The following is a 16217-nucleotide window of genomic DNA, read 5'->3' as shown; positions in this document are numbered from 1 at the left end:
CAAAATTCTCCATTCGTATCTTTTCAGCAACTTATGTTCTACATTTTAATGCATTGAATTGTTTGCGTTACAATGACGTCAAGAATAGAAATACCAAAACAGTTCCGTTTCAATGCCGCTGGCTTGAATAAATTTGTATCTTCTCTATGAACATAATACACATTTGGATGGTATGATGTGTGACCCGACCACTAACTACATTAGTTCATGCAGAACCATGTTGTCGCCGCCACTCAAAGTTGTTATATTTATTGCACAGACAAGCTGGATGCATTTGTATAGCAAGTGAACACAGTTGTACAAAGCACATACGCAATGATTTAAAAATGAATGATCAGTTTGTTGTGCAAGTCCTCCCCAAAAAGGCTTAAATACACTGGGAAAGTCAGCGTTGCCCGGAGGGCACGTTCCCCTTAAAATGTCCAGCAGCCAACTTTACGAAACGAGAACATTAATCTACGAAACGAGAACATTAATCTTCGAGTTAGGACGAGTAACTCGTCCTAAATTTAGGATGGGTTCAAATCAATTCGTCCAAACGTGGATACTGAACTGAACTCGTCCTAAGAAGAATCCCAAGTTAGGAAGAGTTTGGTGAAATCAACGGCAGTGCTCACAGTTGCTCTAAGTGTTAAAATGCCAAAAGAGGATGGTGGCCTCCTCACAGAGCCTACCCCTTCTATAAAGTTACACGCCCCTCCTCCCCCACTGACAAACTTATTCCCACTGCCCCCAAAAGGGTGTGGCAAACTCCAACGAGTGCACTGTTTTAGGATGCCCAACGCCCAAAGGGTTCACCACACACTAAGCTTCCAATATCGATCAACACCTATCCCAAACCAGTACCATTCAGGGATTTTCAAGGAGATGTATACATGGACAAAAGAGCTGCTGGAATTGCTCTTTGCCGGGGGAAAAAATCATAGCAGTAGTTTGAGGGGTAGCACGAAAAAGTAATGGTGCAATTTGATTTGCAGTTGATTTGCAGCATGCACAATTTGAACGGCATCAGAGTCCAGCTTTCTCCAGAAGATACAGAGCATAACTGATGGAAACGACGAGTTGAAAACTACGAATCTTTTCAGAACCACCCCACACTCATGTATAGATTATCATAAACATGGTGTTACCGCAAACCTTTCTATTTCATATTTCCCCCCTGCAAAGTCTTACTTAACAATAACTTGTATATTGATTGTTTCTGATTGTTATATGTACACAGATGTCCATCTGCAAGACAGTGATCATGAATTCCGAGATCAGCTTCGCCCTTGTGGTGGGTTTTCTGTCCTTCGTAGCCTCGCAAGATGCTGGAACCAACGGCCCAATAGAAAGGATCTCGACGGGGCAGATCCTCGGTAAACGCATGGACGTACTCGGGAAGACCGTGGACGCTTTCTTGGGCGTGCCATACGGTAAAGCCCCGGTGGGCGATTTACGCTTCAAAAGCCCACAACCCCGGGAGCCGTGGGACGGCACCTACAATGCAACCACGCACGGATTCGGATGCTTCCAGGTACCAGATGAATCCTACCCGGGTTTCCCCGGGTCCGAGATGTGGAACCCAAACGTTAGACTGGAAGAGGACTGCCTGAATCTTAACGTCTGGGTACCGTACCCAAGACCGATTAACAGCTCAGTATTACTCTGGATATTCGGCGGGTCCTTTATAACTGGAGTAGACTCACTGGATGTTTACGACGGGAAAACGCTGGCAGCAGAAGAGGGGATTATTGTGGTGTCAATGAACTACCGACTTGGACCACTTGGATTCCTCGCAATGGACGACTCAAGCGCACCTGGGAACATGGGGTTGAGAGATCAGGCCCTGTCTATGCAATGGGTACAAGACAATATCCATGTCTTTGGTGGAAACCCCAAGGAGGTGACGCTATTTGGGGAGAGTGCTGGAGCAGCGAGTATTGGGCTTCATATGGTATCCCCGGAGAGCATGCATCTGTTTAAGAGAGCTGCTCTCGAGAGTGCGTCAGCGACTGTCCCATGGGGGTATGACACCATGGAAGAGGGGATGGAAAGGGGGATGCTGCTAGCTGACGCACTACAGTGTACTGAGGACACAAACGGGGTTACACTCTCCACCTCGCAAGTTATTGACTGCCTGCGCAATAGGGATGTCGTGGAGATCTTGACCTATCAATGGGTAACATCAGACTATCTGGATTTTCCCTTCGTGCCGGTTATTGACGGTACTTTCTTGACTGAACGCCCGGAGTCGGCCTTGAGCCGGGGTGCTGTTAAAGACTGCGAGATGCTGATCGGTAGTAACACGAACGAAGGGACATTCTTCCTTATCTACGAAGTGCCCGGTTTTAGCAAGGATACGGAAAGTCTACTGAGCAAAGAGGGGTTTGTTGATGCCTTGAAATATGCTTTTTCACAGGCCAACTCATTCGGGCTGAACGCGCTCATGTTCGAGTATACGCCGTGGCTGTCCCCCGACGACGGAGCACTTCTGAGGGATGCAATTGACATGGCAACTGGGGATTATAACTTCATTTGTCCCACGTATGAAATGGCCGTCGGGTATGCCAGAGCCAGCAAGCCGGTGTACTACTATAGGTTCACGGAACGGGCGTCGAATAACCCCTGGCCCGAGTGGATGGGTGTCCTCCATGCCGATGAGATTGCTTACATCTTCGGTCTTCCTCTTCACCCTGAGAACGGTTTCAATGAAGAGGAGAAACGACTGAGTAGGATGATGATGGGATACTGGGCGAACTTTGCAAGAACTGGGTAAGTACTGCCGGTGTCCCAGGGTAATCTGTCCACCCGAGATGCTGTCCTCCAAATATGGGAAATTAACGTGGGCTGAAAGGGATGTTTCAAAAGAGGGCGCTATAAGAAGAAGTTTGTACACAGCTCCCCATATGGTGGGGACAGTATCTCCTGTCACACCGGCTTGGTATTTATACCTCATTGTGGGAATTTGCCGAATTTGCCAAATAACAAACAAACAAACAAACAAACAAGGTTCCACCTAAACAAATCTTTGACATTTTGTAACTTTACACAGGAATCCAAATGGCGCTTTCCCGGCTGACACAGAAGGAAGCTGGCCTCTCTACACCGCTGAGGGCCAGGAATATTTCACACTGGACAAATCGATCGTGGATGGGGACACCATAGTTGGGCGTGGGCCGTTTGCCCAACGATGTGCATTCTGGAGGCAGTATTTCCCAACACTCATCACACAAACAGGTCGGTGTGGTAAAAGTCCACATAATGTAGGGACTGAAACACTATGTTTCTTGTAGCATGGCTCGTTTTTTTTTAAATCATAATCGTGCACCAAGGCAGCTTGTTTTTTACCCGTATAGAGAATATTGTCATTACTGTGACAATGTTTCAATGTTTTATTGACTGGCAATGAGGTAAAGAGTGCACGTCTATTCCCCCGAGGGACTTTGAGTGACCAAAACGAGGGACATTTTCTCGAGCAATATTATAGTCAAGCTTTTTGCAGAAGATGATCAGAGCATACTGATCGAAACGTCGAGTTTAAACCGACGGTTCTTTTCAGAGCTACACCAACTCATGATATAGAGACGACCATACCATGGTGTTACCGCAAACCTTTCCATATCGTATTTCCACCATGCAAGGTTTAAAAACCTACTTATATTATAATAATTAGTTACTTCTTTCACATATTGTATTGTTTGTTCCACTTTTCCAGGTGACATCAGTGAGGCAGAAAGAAAATGGAAACAGCAATTCGACGATTGGAGCACCAAATACATGGTCAACTGGAAAGCGGAGTTTGACAAATACGTAAACGGAAACCAGTGCGGGGACGATTAGTGAACTTTTTACGTTTCAAGCCGTAAGTGGTGACGTCACGACTACCGTTCGGGTTTAAGGAATATTTCTACCAGTTCACAAAGCGTACCAACAATAGTGTTTTTGCCCCGTGTATAGGTCAATGTGCAAACTCAAACCATTCGTCGTTGTCAAAATCACGTCAGTATCGCGGCTTGTCGGTTTAGATACTATAGTTTTCGGGAGAAAATTCCCATACAAACGTAATACCCGTAAACGTAAATCGTAAACAGCTTCTTTGAATGCACACACCGGTTCGCTTAAAGGACTGCATGTCATGAAAAGATGGCCGAACAGGTTTGTCTCTCTGGTCGATTGTAAAGAAAACAGGAGAGAACTAATCCGGACTAAAGTAAGTAAGGTTTAAAGCAAAGACACCATGTACAAATATCTTTGTGGGTAATGGTGGCTCTGCGAAGAGCCGGTTTGCTCTGCTAAAAGTTTCGGTCGGAGTGCTCTAACTGTCTTCAATTCCCGAGACGAGTCTGACTTTTCAGTGAATTGACTGTGTGGTTGATTACGAGTCGTGACGTCATTACTTCACGTCAAGGGGAATCCCCATTTTCCATATTGGTTTACCTCCCGTGTAAATACATTATGGCGTATACTTTGTGAAGCAATACTTTATTATGAACAACCACTTAGGAGATTCCGCGTTTTACCGTATCTTTGGTAAGAATTTACATCGTTACTGAAGATCCAAGATATTAATGGTGTGTGAGTATTGTTGTATAATGTCTGAGTGGATTCGTACAACCCCCTTAAAAAAAATTATCCCTTTAAAATTAATATTGATCTATAAAGGTAAATGTTCGATAATCGGTTTTTCTCGTGTCTTCTTTTTGCTATAAAAATATTGTCATGATTCCAGTAATTATAATTATTATTTATTTATTTTTATTTTTTTTTAATATTTGCTGCTAGACTAGTTTTCGATTCGAAACGTTTGCTCAAATCAAGAATAAAAAATAAAAAAACATGTGATTGTAGAAATTTTCAGTGTTCACACTCCTCCTCCATTAGAACTCCTCCTCCAATAGATATCCTTCTTCTAACTTAGAACTTTTGCTATTGTTTAAAAGAACATTATGGTTCGGTTCCTTTTACAAACAAGTCCTCAGTCATTCATATTTGAATTGGAAGGAACAACAGTGTTATGAACTTTCAGGAGCTAAACGAAAAGGATCAATTTTGTTTTTTTCCTTTTTTTTTTATTTTTTTTTTTTTACTCCAAATCGATTTTTTTTTTTCAATGTTTAGTTTCATATTTAAGTGTCTGTATGTTTCGTAAGAATTTTTTTTTAATTATAAAACTGCAGCTTTCTTGAGAACATTATAGCCCCCCATCCTTTATATAGACAGAAAGTAATTTTGTTAAAACGGTATAAGAACTGTTTTTATAAAATCTATTTCTGGTAGTTGTAAGTCAAAGATTGTATAAAACCAACTTGTGTACATGCCAGGATGTTTTGGTGTTGCGTGTTGTCGATTTCGCTTCAGTAGATTAGTCCATGAAAGAGCTTTAGAAAATTATAATAAATTGTTTTTATATTGTATTTAACTTGTATATATTATAATTATATCCATCGGTGTTAAATGGTTTTATATGATACACATTTTACATTTTATATAATCATTAATATAAGAAGATTTGATTTTGATTTTTTAAACAATTTGAACCATAAATAATATTAATCGTCAAGGTTGTTTCTTCTTCGGTTTTTCTCCTGAGCTATAATTATGGTTTAATTGTTGATGTTTTTGTTTACTTTTTGATTTACTTTGATTAGCTTGGCAATTTTATGGAAATGATATGAATATAGTTGAATATAATTGAAAAACGCTATTATTTACATTTCAGAAGTTTTAGTTTTATTATTCTGTTCTACCTCATAAGCAAGAAGACAAATGATTTATCCGCAAACAAAAACGTAACTTAGTATCACTTGGTACGTTATAATAATGGTGACCAAGACCCTATTTCACAGAGCCGGCTAAGGCAGGAAATATTTTATTTAACCATTTTCTGCTTAGCAAACTGAGCAGGATACCAGTCCTAAAGTGTACACGTGACATGGTATTTTGGTTGGTAACCTAATCCTAGAAAGCATTATTATCATGGGCTAAGCTACTTTGTGTGCCTATGAGCAGATCGATGAAAGTGAGCCCTGTTGCAAAGTTCACAAAGATCACATTGATCTTTTCGCGTTATCAATCTAAATGTTTGTGCTTTACCCATAAGCACTGTATATTCAGTACTTACTCGAGTTCTGTGGGGGGGGGGGGGAAATAATATCTAATAAATCTAAATATTGCTAAGCGAAGTCTGACGTCACAATTCAAGTCACCACATTGATATTGAAAACTGATTTTAAGATGGATCTTTGTACAGCAGGCTGCAGCTGTAATCTGTTTGGTTGACGGTGCCCAGTTCCTGCTTTGTACTTTTCCCTAATCATGCTAAGCCATTTTAAACAAAAAAAAACTAGGTTAACAAAAATCACTGGTTCCCACAATCTTATCACAAGGATAAGCAGCGCCGTCAGCGAATACTTTAAGGTTGTGAATAATTATTAATTTGAATAAACCTGAACAGATTAGTATTACTGCGGTTGTTTTGCAATTACTTAGTTCTCCATAATATATCGGCACAGGAGGGCGCTGTATAAGAAGCAACAACGCACTGAGATCACATACATTATGTCTGTGACTGAGATAGTTGAGTCGTAATGCCTATCGTATTTGGGTTTCCTTTCCAAATAGCCGAAGCCAGAACATTGGTTATAGTTGAAAAAAGACATAATGGTGGGTTAACTGTTTTGAAAGCGCGAGCTTCCGAATATTACAGTTAAACTTGGGTGAAAAGGAAGCTTTAGTCATAAAGACAGGGAAGCTTCAAAAACAGTGGGCTAAACGGTAACACTGTCAGCAAACAGCCGTAAGCTTTCAGGCAAACATTTACATGCAGTGTCCGCCACTTTAGGAAAGAGTCGGATTTAAATAAATAACATACATTACGAATTTCGTGAAATTTCAGCAAATGAAACCCATTCTTAAATAATGATCTTAGCGAAGTGTTTACTTCCGACACGTACATAATTTGTTTCATGTTCGTATTAAAATTGAATTTTATTTTGTTCGTATACGTAATTTTTGCATCACAATTAATAATTACACTATGACAACATATAGATAGGATTCAAATACATTTTATTAACTGTATAACATTTTTAGTTTTTCCGAATATTCTGTACATAAAAGCCAATGTATTGACTTTATGACAACAGAAATAACACATTGTCAATAATGATTAATTGTGATATTAATTCGAAAATTGTTATAAAAACAGATAACTTTATCTGTATGACATAAGTTTAGTAAAATATTATACAACATTGTTATCTTTATTAAAAAGATTATTTGTCAGGTTTGTGTAATCAATTGTTTTGCCTGTCTTAAGTTTCATGAACAATTCATTCTAAGCCACAACAGACGTGTAAAGGTCTATGTGCGCTTAGTCCAGTCGTGTACCTGACTCCTTATATAGGACACACGCTGTATCTAATGTAGTCTGGACCTATGGATGACGACTCGAGGTCAAAGGTAGATTGATTTACAATAATCGAAACTTTGCTGTCCCTGCAGTTTTACTTGTCTTTTTCAATGAAGACATGCAAGTCCTTTAACAATGATTTCGCACATCTCTCCTTCGTGAATATTTCTTGTCCCCGTTTCAAGCCGCAACTTACATACGTTCCTCTTCAATGTCTAATTTACTTTTTGTATAGGCAAGGTTGTCGTGTTCGATACTTTCCCCAGCTTCATCGTCTGCTAGTTTCGTCATCTATGAATGTAAGGAGAAAAGGAATTCTTGAAAAGCAGGGTATACTTTTGTTAAGTTTTCAAAGACCAGTATCCTCACTTGGTGTATTCCATTATGCATACACAATTTTCTTAACAGGAGACGTGGGAGTAAAACCCTATAGGGAAACCCACGCAATCACGTAGGGACTGAAAACCCCAATCCACATGCAAGGCAGGGACAGAAACCACTGATCCAACCTGACTGCCATCAACCATGTTACTCGTAAGGCAGGGAAGTGAAAACCCACTCAGTCAGGCAGGGACTGAAGCCCCCAATCCACATGCAAGGCTCTGGTCTGGGCTCGAACCGGGGTCCATAGATGTGAAAGGCAGGGACAGAAACCACTGAGCCAACCTGACTGCCATCAACCATGTGACCTGTGACATTACATGTTTACAAAAGAGCCAGAGAGCCTGGACTTAGTGCAGTCACGATTTGTACACAGCCATGGAAGAAAACATAAAATCTTATGTTTTATGGAGATTACACTGTCTAATTCTTATCAACTTTTGATATGATGAAAGGGGCACATCTCAAAACTTGACCAGCTTTAACTTTCATAACTCATGGTTTTATGTGGAAATTATGATACAATGCCAACTTTCCCATAGGACCAGTGTAGTATCTTGCCTGCCAGAATACTGAAAAAATATACAAGGTCACACCTATTGTAAACAAAGTTCACATGGTCTATAAATTTTAGTTTAATTACCAAACCCATCCTTTATACTTACAGAGCTGTCACTGTTCCGTCTTTGAATTAATCGGAAGAGCCCCATTGCTAAGAATACCACGAGCAGAGTGGCACCAACGCACAAACAAAATGCATGCAGAAGAGTTGCGATGGTCCCAGATAGGTTAATTCCAAGGTCGTAATAACTTATCAGAACATCTGTTGCAGTAACACCCTACACAACATATAAAAGACACGAACTCTACCGTTTTACTCTGATTGAAGAAAGAACAAGTAACTAAACCAGTCGCCATAAAGGACGCCCCCTGTTGATGATTAGCACAGTGTAAACATCATGTCTTATCAGTCGATTGGGGGTGGGCCGAGGGGGATGTTAAACTCAGTATAATTTCAATTAATTTGTTTCGTTTCAGTTTTTAAAATTATTGTCCACTTAAACGTAGTACTTACGTTTTCGAACCAAAACACTGGCATGTGCATTGTTTCAACGTCTCCAGTTTGTCTACAGAAATAACCAAGAAGAAAGCAAGACATGTAAAAATGCATCATCAATTAGCGAGTAAATAAATTCATTTTAACTTCCAAAGTGGTGTATGATATAGGTCAAAGGGAAACAATTGCTAGTTTCTTCCTTATTAGTGCATGTGTGGCAGGATATTCTGTGCCCCCCCCCCCCCGGACGAGATTCTGTCCCCATGACGAACTATGTACAACATACTTTTGATAGCGCCCTCTTTTGAATCGTTTTCATCCAGCCCATGTTAATTTCCCATAATGGGGACAGTATCTCAGGGGGACATAATCTCAGGGGAATTCCTTGCGACACCTGCATAAAATGTCGGCCCGCAAGAAGAATTTGCACTCCGTATGTTGTAAAGAACAACATATATATAACATTGATTCGAATGGGAATTATAAAACGAACGTAATATTTATAAACTTACTTTATTACATCACTTTTCTCCATGTATTGATTGACTTGTATTCTCATGCGTAGCTTGAATGGCATACCTAATGTCTGGGAAATATCAACATTTTTTTTGTTTCAATATTATTGACAAAATCTCAGGCGGACAGATTTCCATGGGACACCGTTTTCAAAAACACGACTGGGGCTTGCTTGGTCTTGGCTCACTCAGCTGTCCCATCAACCAAAAGGTTTTAGTGGCAGGGAAGGGGTTAATATTATGATTTTCCTCTATTTCATTCAAATGTTGCTTAGCAAAGAAATTTATAAAGCAGTGTTTTCTGCTCAACAACTTTATGAAGTTGGGCCTTGACGGCAGCCGTATAGGTTACACAAAATAAATGAAATTGGGGTTAATGGTGACGGTGTACTACTTACGGGTTCGATGGAAAAGGAATTGCGGTGTTTCTCAGCGTCTGGTTTGAGTCCTTTTACCTGTTGTAGGAGACTGGGGTCCCCTTCGAAGAAGTGTGGGTTGGAGACGGCCATTGGTGATCCTGCTCAACCGAAAGAGTTATCATATTAATATTGGTGAATTTCACAAAAGAAACATTATTATTATTAGGATATTTTAGCATGCAGGTATAACCTTTATAACGTTTCTACTGATAAAAGTAATACACATTATTTATTAGGCGCTTAGTATACAGTTGTTTCTAAGCGCAATATTGTCTGTCCACTAACTAATTACAAACCTAATCTGATAATGAACACATAAATTACAAATCTGAACCTTTTCAGGCAAAATTGGGGCAAATGGGCACTTATACTTTGTCGTGTGACCAATGTGACTGGTTGGAGGGTGCAATGAAAGTAACATGCCAGACAATGGGTCGTTATTAGCAGTCAATGTGCAGAACTGTCTTTCAAGCAAAATGACCGTGATTGTTATTATAGGACCTGGTTTTTTTTACATGGGAAACGAGCAAAAAGAAAAAGGGTTTCAATTTATCAACCACTTGTAAAACATAGGCCTACACGATCACAGAATTGCACCCCGTCCCTTTTGTTTAAAGACATTTTTCCAAACTTCTGATGGGGCAAAACGCTATAATCTTTGACTGCCGCTGTCAAGGGGAATCTGTCCTTCGGTATTCTGTCCCCCACATGGGGAATTAAATATGGGCTGATAAAGGTTAATTCAAAAGAGGGCGCTATCAGAAGAAGTTTATACACAGTTAACCCTATAGGGGGAAATAATCTCCGGAGGGGACAAATTTCCTGCTGCACCGGTCAGTTAATCCTTTAGGTCGCCCAAAGACTCGTGCGTTTCAATACGTAAACACATGATGCCAAAGTTCATCTTGTAATAGTCTGAGAACAGAAGCTACATACATTTTATTGCTATAGTCGAATGAACTTGACTTCATAACAGCGATCAAAGTACAAAATACTAACCCATTATACAAATGCTTGCTACGGTCACCCTTTGTTTGGCTGATAAGAAGTTACAAAACTCGTTCGTATTGACAATCCATTATCTGCCCAAACTACTGTAGTATAGTATTACCAAATTTATGAATTTTGCCTGAAGTTCGTCGCCGAAACTGTCCCATTTTTGTTTTCTATGGGGGTACTTAGAGTAAAAAGGTAGTTTTCGTTGCATGTTTCAAATAACACCCATCTTTCAGCACACTCTAGTCACTATAACATTTAAACAAAAACATAATTTATAACACTTTAAAAAACATTTGTTTTATTACAAATAAACTGATACTTCCATTAATTTTTATTGATAAAAACATTTTTTTCAACCCGCAAAAAATAAGTTGTTTGAATTCTTACCAAACCTGCAAGGATCCACTCTCATCAGACCCGTAGGTACACTGTCGCGGTCATTGACCTTGAAGCCCTCATTGTCAGGAAAGACACTACTGTTCTGATAAGCCCATGGGGCAATACCAAACATCTTCAACGGTACACCTTTAAGCTCGTCATCCTTAACGTACGTGTAAGGCATGGATCTGTAGTACGAGAAAATAAGGATTGGTAACAGTGTGGACCAGACAGCGTCCCGATTCCAGCGGGCGTTGCGACGCAATTCACTGGCGGGACTCTCAGACCCTGCACCCACAAAACTACTTGTCCCCGTACTTTGTGGAATTTTATTTTGCTATCTCATAGACAAATAAGTATCGCCACTTATCATTCTGGAGTCTCCCATTCAACCCATGGGTAAAATAGTATAGACTTCGCAAACTGCTTCTAAAACCTGAAGAAAGAAAGAAGAAGAACAAGAAGGGGAAAAACAGCCGTCAAAATGGACAATAGATAGATAAATGGTTTTTTTTAGTTGGGACTTACCTGCATAGATCCGGATGAAATAAGTTTAATAATTCATCTTCCTTTATATCCTGATGATACATCATGCCATCTGTGGAAAAAAATCACAGATCAATCGAGTTGGTCACAGGGGGAGACTGTGCAAGGAACATTTTTGGCACCAATTTGGTCCGTTGCTTTTTGCATTGAGGAAAAAACCTCGCGCACTTAGACTGGTATCATTGTTCGAATATATGCGCGAGACTTGCATGTCCTATGTTGAGTTTTACGTGTGTTTCTCCAACGAAGAATGTTGAGGCAAAACAATTTAACGAATGGTTTAGAGATTTGAACTAGAATAAGCAGAAAGTCAAGAAACCAGTCGCAAGTAGTTTTACTCTTAATGGAATACTAATCCAGCAAATCAAGCAAAATACAACACAAAAATGCACGATTTTTAACCATTACAGAAATATTAGTATATAAAAATATCATCAATTAGATAAACCTCACCTGTTCCTACAATCTGGTTTGCATAATCTGACGCCCAATGATTTAATTCCGGGAGGCCATTAAATTTGTCGACAAGATTGACACTTGATATATTTTCCACGCCGGTAAAAACTGTATATTCACCAAACTCGGTGTCATTCCTCTGAAGATAAAAACGGATAAAGGAAACTGCATCAACAGCAACATCAGCAGCTGCAGCAACAACAACAGCAGCAACGTCACCAAGAGAACAACAAAAACAACAACAGCACAACAACAAAAACTACAACAAAAACAACAATATCAACAACAACATCAACAACAACATCAGCAACGTCACCAAGAGAACAACAAAAACAACAACAGCACAACAACAAAAACTACAACAAAAACAACAATATCAACAACAACATCAACAACAACATCAACAAGAACAACAACACCAAGATCAAGTGACAGCAACAGCATCAGCAGCAACAACAACAATTGCAACAGCAACAATAACAGTACAGCCACGTACAGCAACATCAACAACAACAATTGCAGCAGCAACACAGCAACAACAGCAATAACAACAACAACAGCAGCAACAAACAACAACAACAAAAAAACAAAAAAACAACAACAACAACAACAACACACATCGTCCTTACCCCAAGAAGGAACCCGAATTCTTCAGAAAACTCTTCCGGCAGTCCAAGATCTGGAAACTTTTCATTCAGCCATTTGAAGAGGGGTTCGTCATATCCCCAAACAAACTGCCTGACACTCAGCTGAATGAAGGGTTCCTCCCCAACGTTACCGATGATCCCTGCTAGGATTCTTTGCAGAAATTTCGGTGCATCTCTGAACATGTATACCACAGACTGTCAAAGAGGGTAACACGAGGTAATAAAAAGTCAAGTAAGATTTGATGGTGACATTAGGGGAGGGCAGCAGAGGTGGGTATATGCTGTGCCCAACTTCATATTATATATGCACACAAACATGCTACGCAAAGAAATATCTTTCTCACTAGAAACTGGTCACAAGCAAAAATTCCATGTCAGTTTAAAGTGTTTTTAACTATATACCCCTACTCATTTTGTGCAGAGCAAAGAAGTTTGCTAAGCAGTTTTTTTCTGCTTAACAGCTTTATGAAGTTGGATTGCCTTAAGCGTATCTATGTCATGCTTACCCACATAGGAATGTTGGCTGACGTAAACACGTCATGTTCACTACCAACTGACTCCGACGGATCGAAGACATATCGGTACTTCTGAAGAAACGTCACCGTATCATTTAAATTAAAGGATATATTCTCCTTAGGTAGGAATAATCTGTATCGAAAATTAAAAAACATACAATCATAATAATAGGGGACTTTTTGGACGCTTGGTGGGTGCAGATTTGACAGGGGTGCATTTCACATTACGTCATAATGTACTCGAGACCATTAATAAATTGTTGAGAAGCTGCTTCATTGAACGAAAGGTAAAGAGGACTTCGGGGTTTTTTTTTGGTACAGCATTGACCATGTAAACTTTGTTTACAATAAGTGTGACCTTGTACATTCTCTCAGTATTCTGGCAGGCACAATACTACGTCCTATAATGGGAAAGTTTACATTTTGTGTCATAATTTCCACACGAATCAAAGAATAATTAAAGTAAAAGCTGGACAAGTTTTGAGATGTGCCCCCCCCCCCCCCTGCCCCCTGTACAAATCCTGCCTGCAGGAAGTCCAGGCTCTGTGGCTCTTTTGTAAACATGTGATGTCACAGGTCACATCGTCTATATAGTTTTACCTGTAAGAATAAGGTCCAATTTCTTTCACTTCTGGTATACCACCTTTGAGAACCTCTTCTGGATTTTCCAGATCGAAAAAGTAGAATCTCTGATAGACCGGAAGGGATGGGTTCTGCCATTCTTGGTAAACGAGTGAACTGGGATCAATTATCATCATCTGCAAAAAAAAAAAAAAAAAAATAGTCAACAGAATTACAAACAAGCAAGTAAACAAATCAACTCAATTATTTTCAGGTCGACATTTGGTATTGCAAAATGTACGTGACTGTATATATACAAGTCATAATAAAAATGTATTCTGAACAAAGAATGTAAAAAACTACTATACAAATAATTATATGAGACATAATGACATATAATTGAGGCCAATTTATTGTGGAGCCATATTCAAAAGACAAGTCTTGTACAGAAATGCCTTACACATCAACAAAGTTTAGCTGCACTGAACTAAAACAAAACGCATTGAATAGATACTAAACTAGACATTCCCCCCAAACACCAAACGACATGTTTTGCTCGACTTTGGTTGGAAAATGAGGACTGCGCCAGTAAGCCGATCATAGTATGGATAGTCAATGCATGCAATACCCGTAGGTATACGAAAATGGGGGTAGAAAAAGTTGTGAATGGCTAGTGAACTGTATACACGCTCAGTCTAGGCCTAAATATAAGAGCTAGGCCTAACTAAGGCCTTACCCGATTGGGCAGCTACAGTACCAGCTACGCCTGAGTTGCTGTGCTGCCCAAACAGACTATTTGAATACTGTTTTGATCAATGTTCGAATCAATAATAACGATTATAGTTCTTACCTTGTTAAGGATAAAACCAATGAGCGCTTCGAAAGCAAACGGTAGAGCTACTCCTAAAAGTACTAAGACGCTACCAGCTACAAGACCCTTGACTATTGTCTTAGTTTGTATCGTTGGGGTCTCCGAGGCACCCATGGTGGTTAAAGGTACCAAATCCACTTCGCTTAACTTCAATTGGGACTTCAAAACTGCCTTCTATGAGTGATTATGTATACAATGAAACCAACACAGCTACGACACAACTTCAATTACCGAGTTGTAAAACTGTTTAACATAATAACAGCACTTGATCTTTGCCTTTTGCAAGTTCAGTCACAAGTTGTTCAGGTCGAGATGTCCAGACATTGAACCCAGCACGCGGCTTTCTTATCTTGATTTGGTGGTATAGGCTTTGGTTTACAATCCATATTTTTTGTAGCGATCAATTTTTAAGGCTAATACTAAAAACAGAGGGTCAACAATCAGATTCCGGTAGTGACGCTGGTAACCAGAATATGTTTTATTTGGAATAAAACCTGTGGTTTGGTGTCTAGAAAATAAGGATCGTACGGCACAAGCGACGAAAAGTGAAACGTTACTACACCTATTACCACAATCCTCTGCCTGAATATACGCTTATCCCCGTGGAAGCATTTAGTGATTATATTAATTCTTGACACGTTGAACTCGCACAATTAAAGGCCGGGTATCCATACCAATGCATTGGTAATTGTAAAAAAATCAGTATCATCAGCTGAAGTATCCCAACCTATATATACATAGAATAACAATCCTGTGAAAATTTGGGCTCAATATTGGTCGGCGAAGTTTAAAGAAAATAATGAAAGAACAAACAAATTGCTTAGAATATTTATACTTTGCATATGCAAAACCGTCCGGCGGACATTATTGCATATGCAATAATGTCCTCCGGATAGTATTGCATAGAGGACATAAATGCATGCGACACCGGGGTTGAGACAAAGTTGCAATCAAGTCTAGTTAAACATTTTAAAATAATGGCTGGAACCTCGTTAACAGTGCCACTGTACTTATTATATAAAAAAGTCTTTGACCTAAGAGTTAACCTTTAACCCACCGTAAGTGCTGGTACCTTTCCTTCACTCATTATCTCAGGATAGTTGCAAAAAAAATTGTTGTAGGGCGCCCTCATTGACCCCGACTACTTGAAGTAAAATAGGCTCGATCGTTATTTTCGAGAAATTGCTTTTTGGTTTATTGTATCCAGACTTATGTTTAAATGTTATTTGTTGAGCAATTTCACAAGAACGTAACATACAACCGAGAAGTTATGAAAACATTTGATACTAAAATATCGGTAATTAATACAAGTAGTATGAAATCTAGCACAAAAATACAAAAGTTATAAGTTGTTATACTTTGTTTTTTTTAATGTAACCTTTCAAGACTTACGGAGTTTGAAGACTGCTTCAGCTAAAATGTATATTCCTCGAAGAAAAGTGGTGTAGAGAACTCTGATGAACTCAACATTTACAGGTG

At 39.5% G+C, this 16217-nt stretch overlaps 2 protein-coding genes across 4 annotated transcripts in view; one reads left to right on the top strand and one right to left on the bottom strand.

Annotated features, from left to right (window-relative positions):
- LOC117298348 (acetylcholinesterase-like) overlaps positions 1-6443 on the top strand; it is a 23052-nt gene extending 16609 nt beyond the window's left edge. For both annotated transcript variants that reach the window (XM_033781553.1, XM_033781555.1), the window contains exons 2-4: positions 1223-2754; positions 3035-3219; positions 3698-6443. In XM_033781553.1, coding sequence (XP_033637444.1) covers positions 1223-2754; positions 3035-3219; positions 3698-3822 — 1842 coding nt within the window. In that variant the 3' untranslated portion in view covers positions 3823-6443. The remainder of the gene's footprint in view (positions 1-1222; positions 2755-3034; positions 3220-3697) is intronic.
- Positions 4357-16217, bottom strand: LOC117298349 (scavenger receptor class B member 1-like). 2 transcript variants are annotated; one of them, XM_033781557.1, is made up of 12 exons: positions 16131-16217; positions 13907-14064; positions 13298-13439; positions 12774-12986; positions 12142-12283; positions 11671-11740; positions 11152-11330; positions 9745-9863; positions 9344-9417; positions 8850-8901; positions 8440-8613; positions 4357-7684 (listed from the first exon to the last, which is right to left on the bottom strand). In XM_033781557.1, exons 2-12 carry the CDS (start codon positions 14062-14064, stop codon positions 7586-7588), a joined length of 1422 nt encoding a protein of 473 aa, XP_033637448.1. In that variant the 5' UTR covers positions 16131-16217; the 3' UTR covers positions 4357-7585. The 2 variants fall into 2 exon arrangements, with proteins under 2 accessions (XP_033637448.1, XP_033637447.1); XM_033781556.1 differs by lacking the exon at positions 16131-16217 and adding an exon at positions 14718-14857.

Source organism: Asterias rubens, chromosome 13 (genome assembly GCF_902459465.1).
Source record: "Asterias rubens chromosome 13, eAstRub1.3, whole genome shotgun sequence".
NCBI classification, from domain to species: Eukaryota; Metazoa; Echinodermata; class Asteroidea; order Forcipulatida; family Asteriidae; genus Asterias; species Asterias rubens.
The sequence above is the reverse complement of the archived record's forward strand: the minus strand, read 5'-3'. Positions and strand labels throughout refer to the sequence as shown.

Coding starts and splice junctions, on each gene's coding strand:
- LOC117298349 (XM_033781556.1), bottom strand. CDS start 14,852: ATGGGTGCCTCGGAGACCCCAACGATACAAACTAAGACAATAGTCAAG. Junction 9,418..9,744: donor ATTCCTTTTCCATCGAACCC/GTAAGTAGTACA, acceptor GATATTTCCCAG/ACATTAGGTATGCCATTCAA. Junction 7,685..8,439: donor GACGGAACAGTGACAGCTCT/GTAAGTATAAAG, acceptor TTACATTCATAG/ATGACGAAACTAGCAGACGA.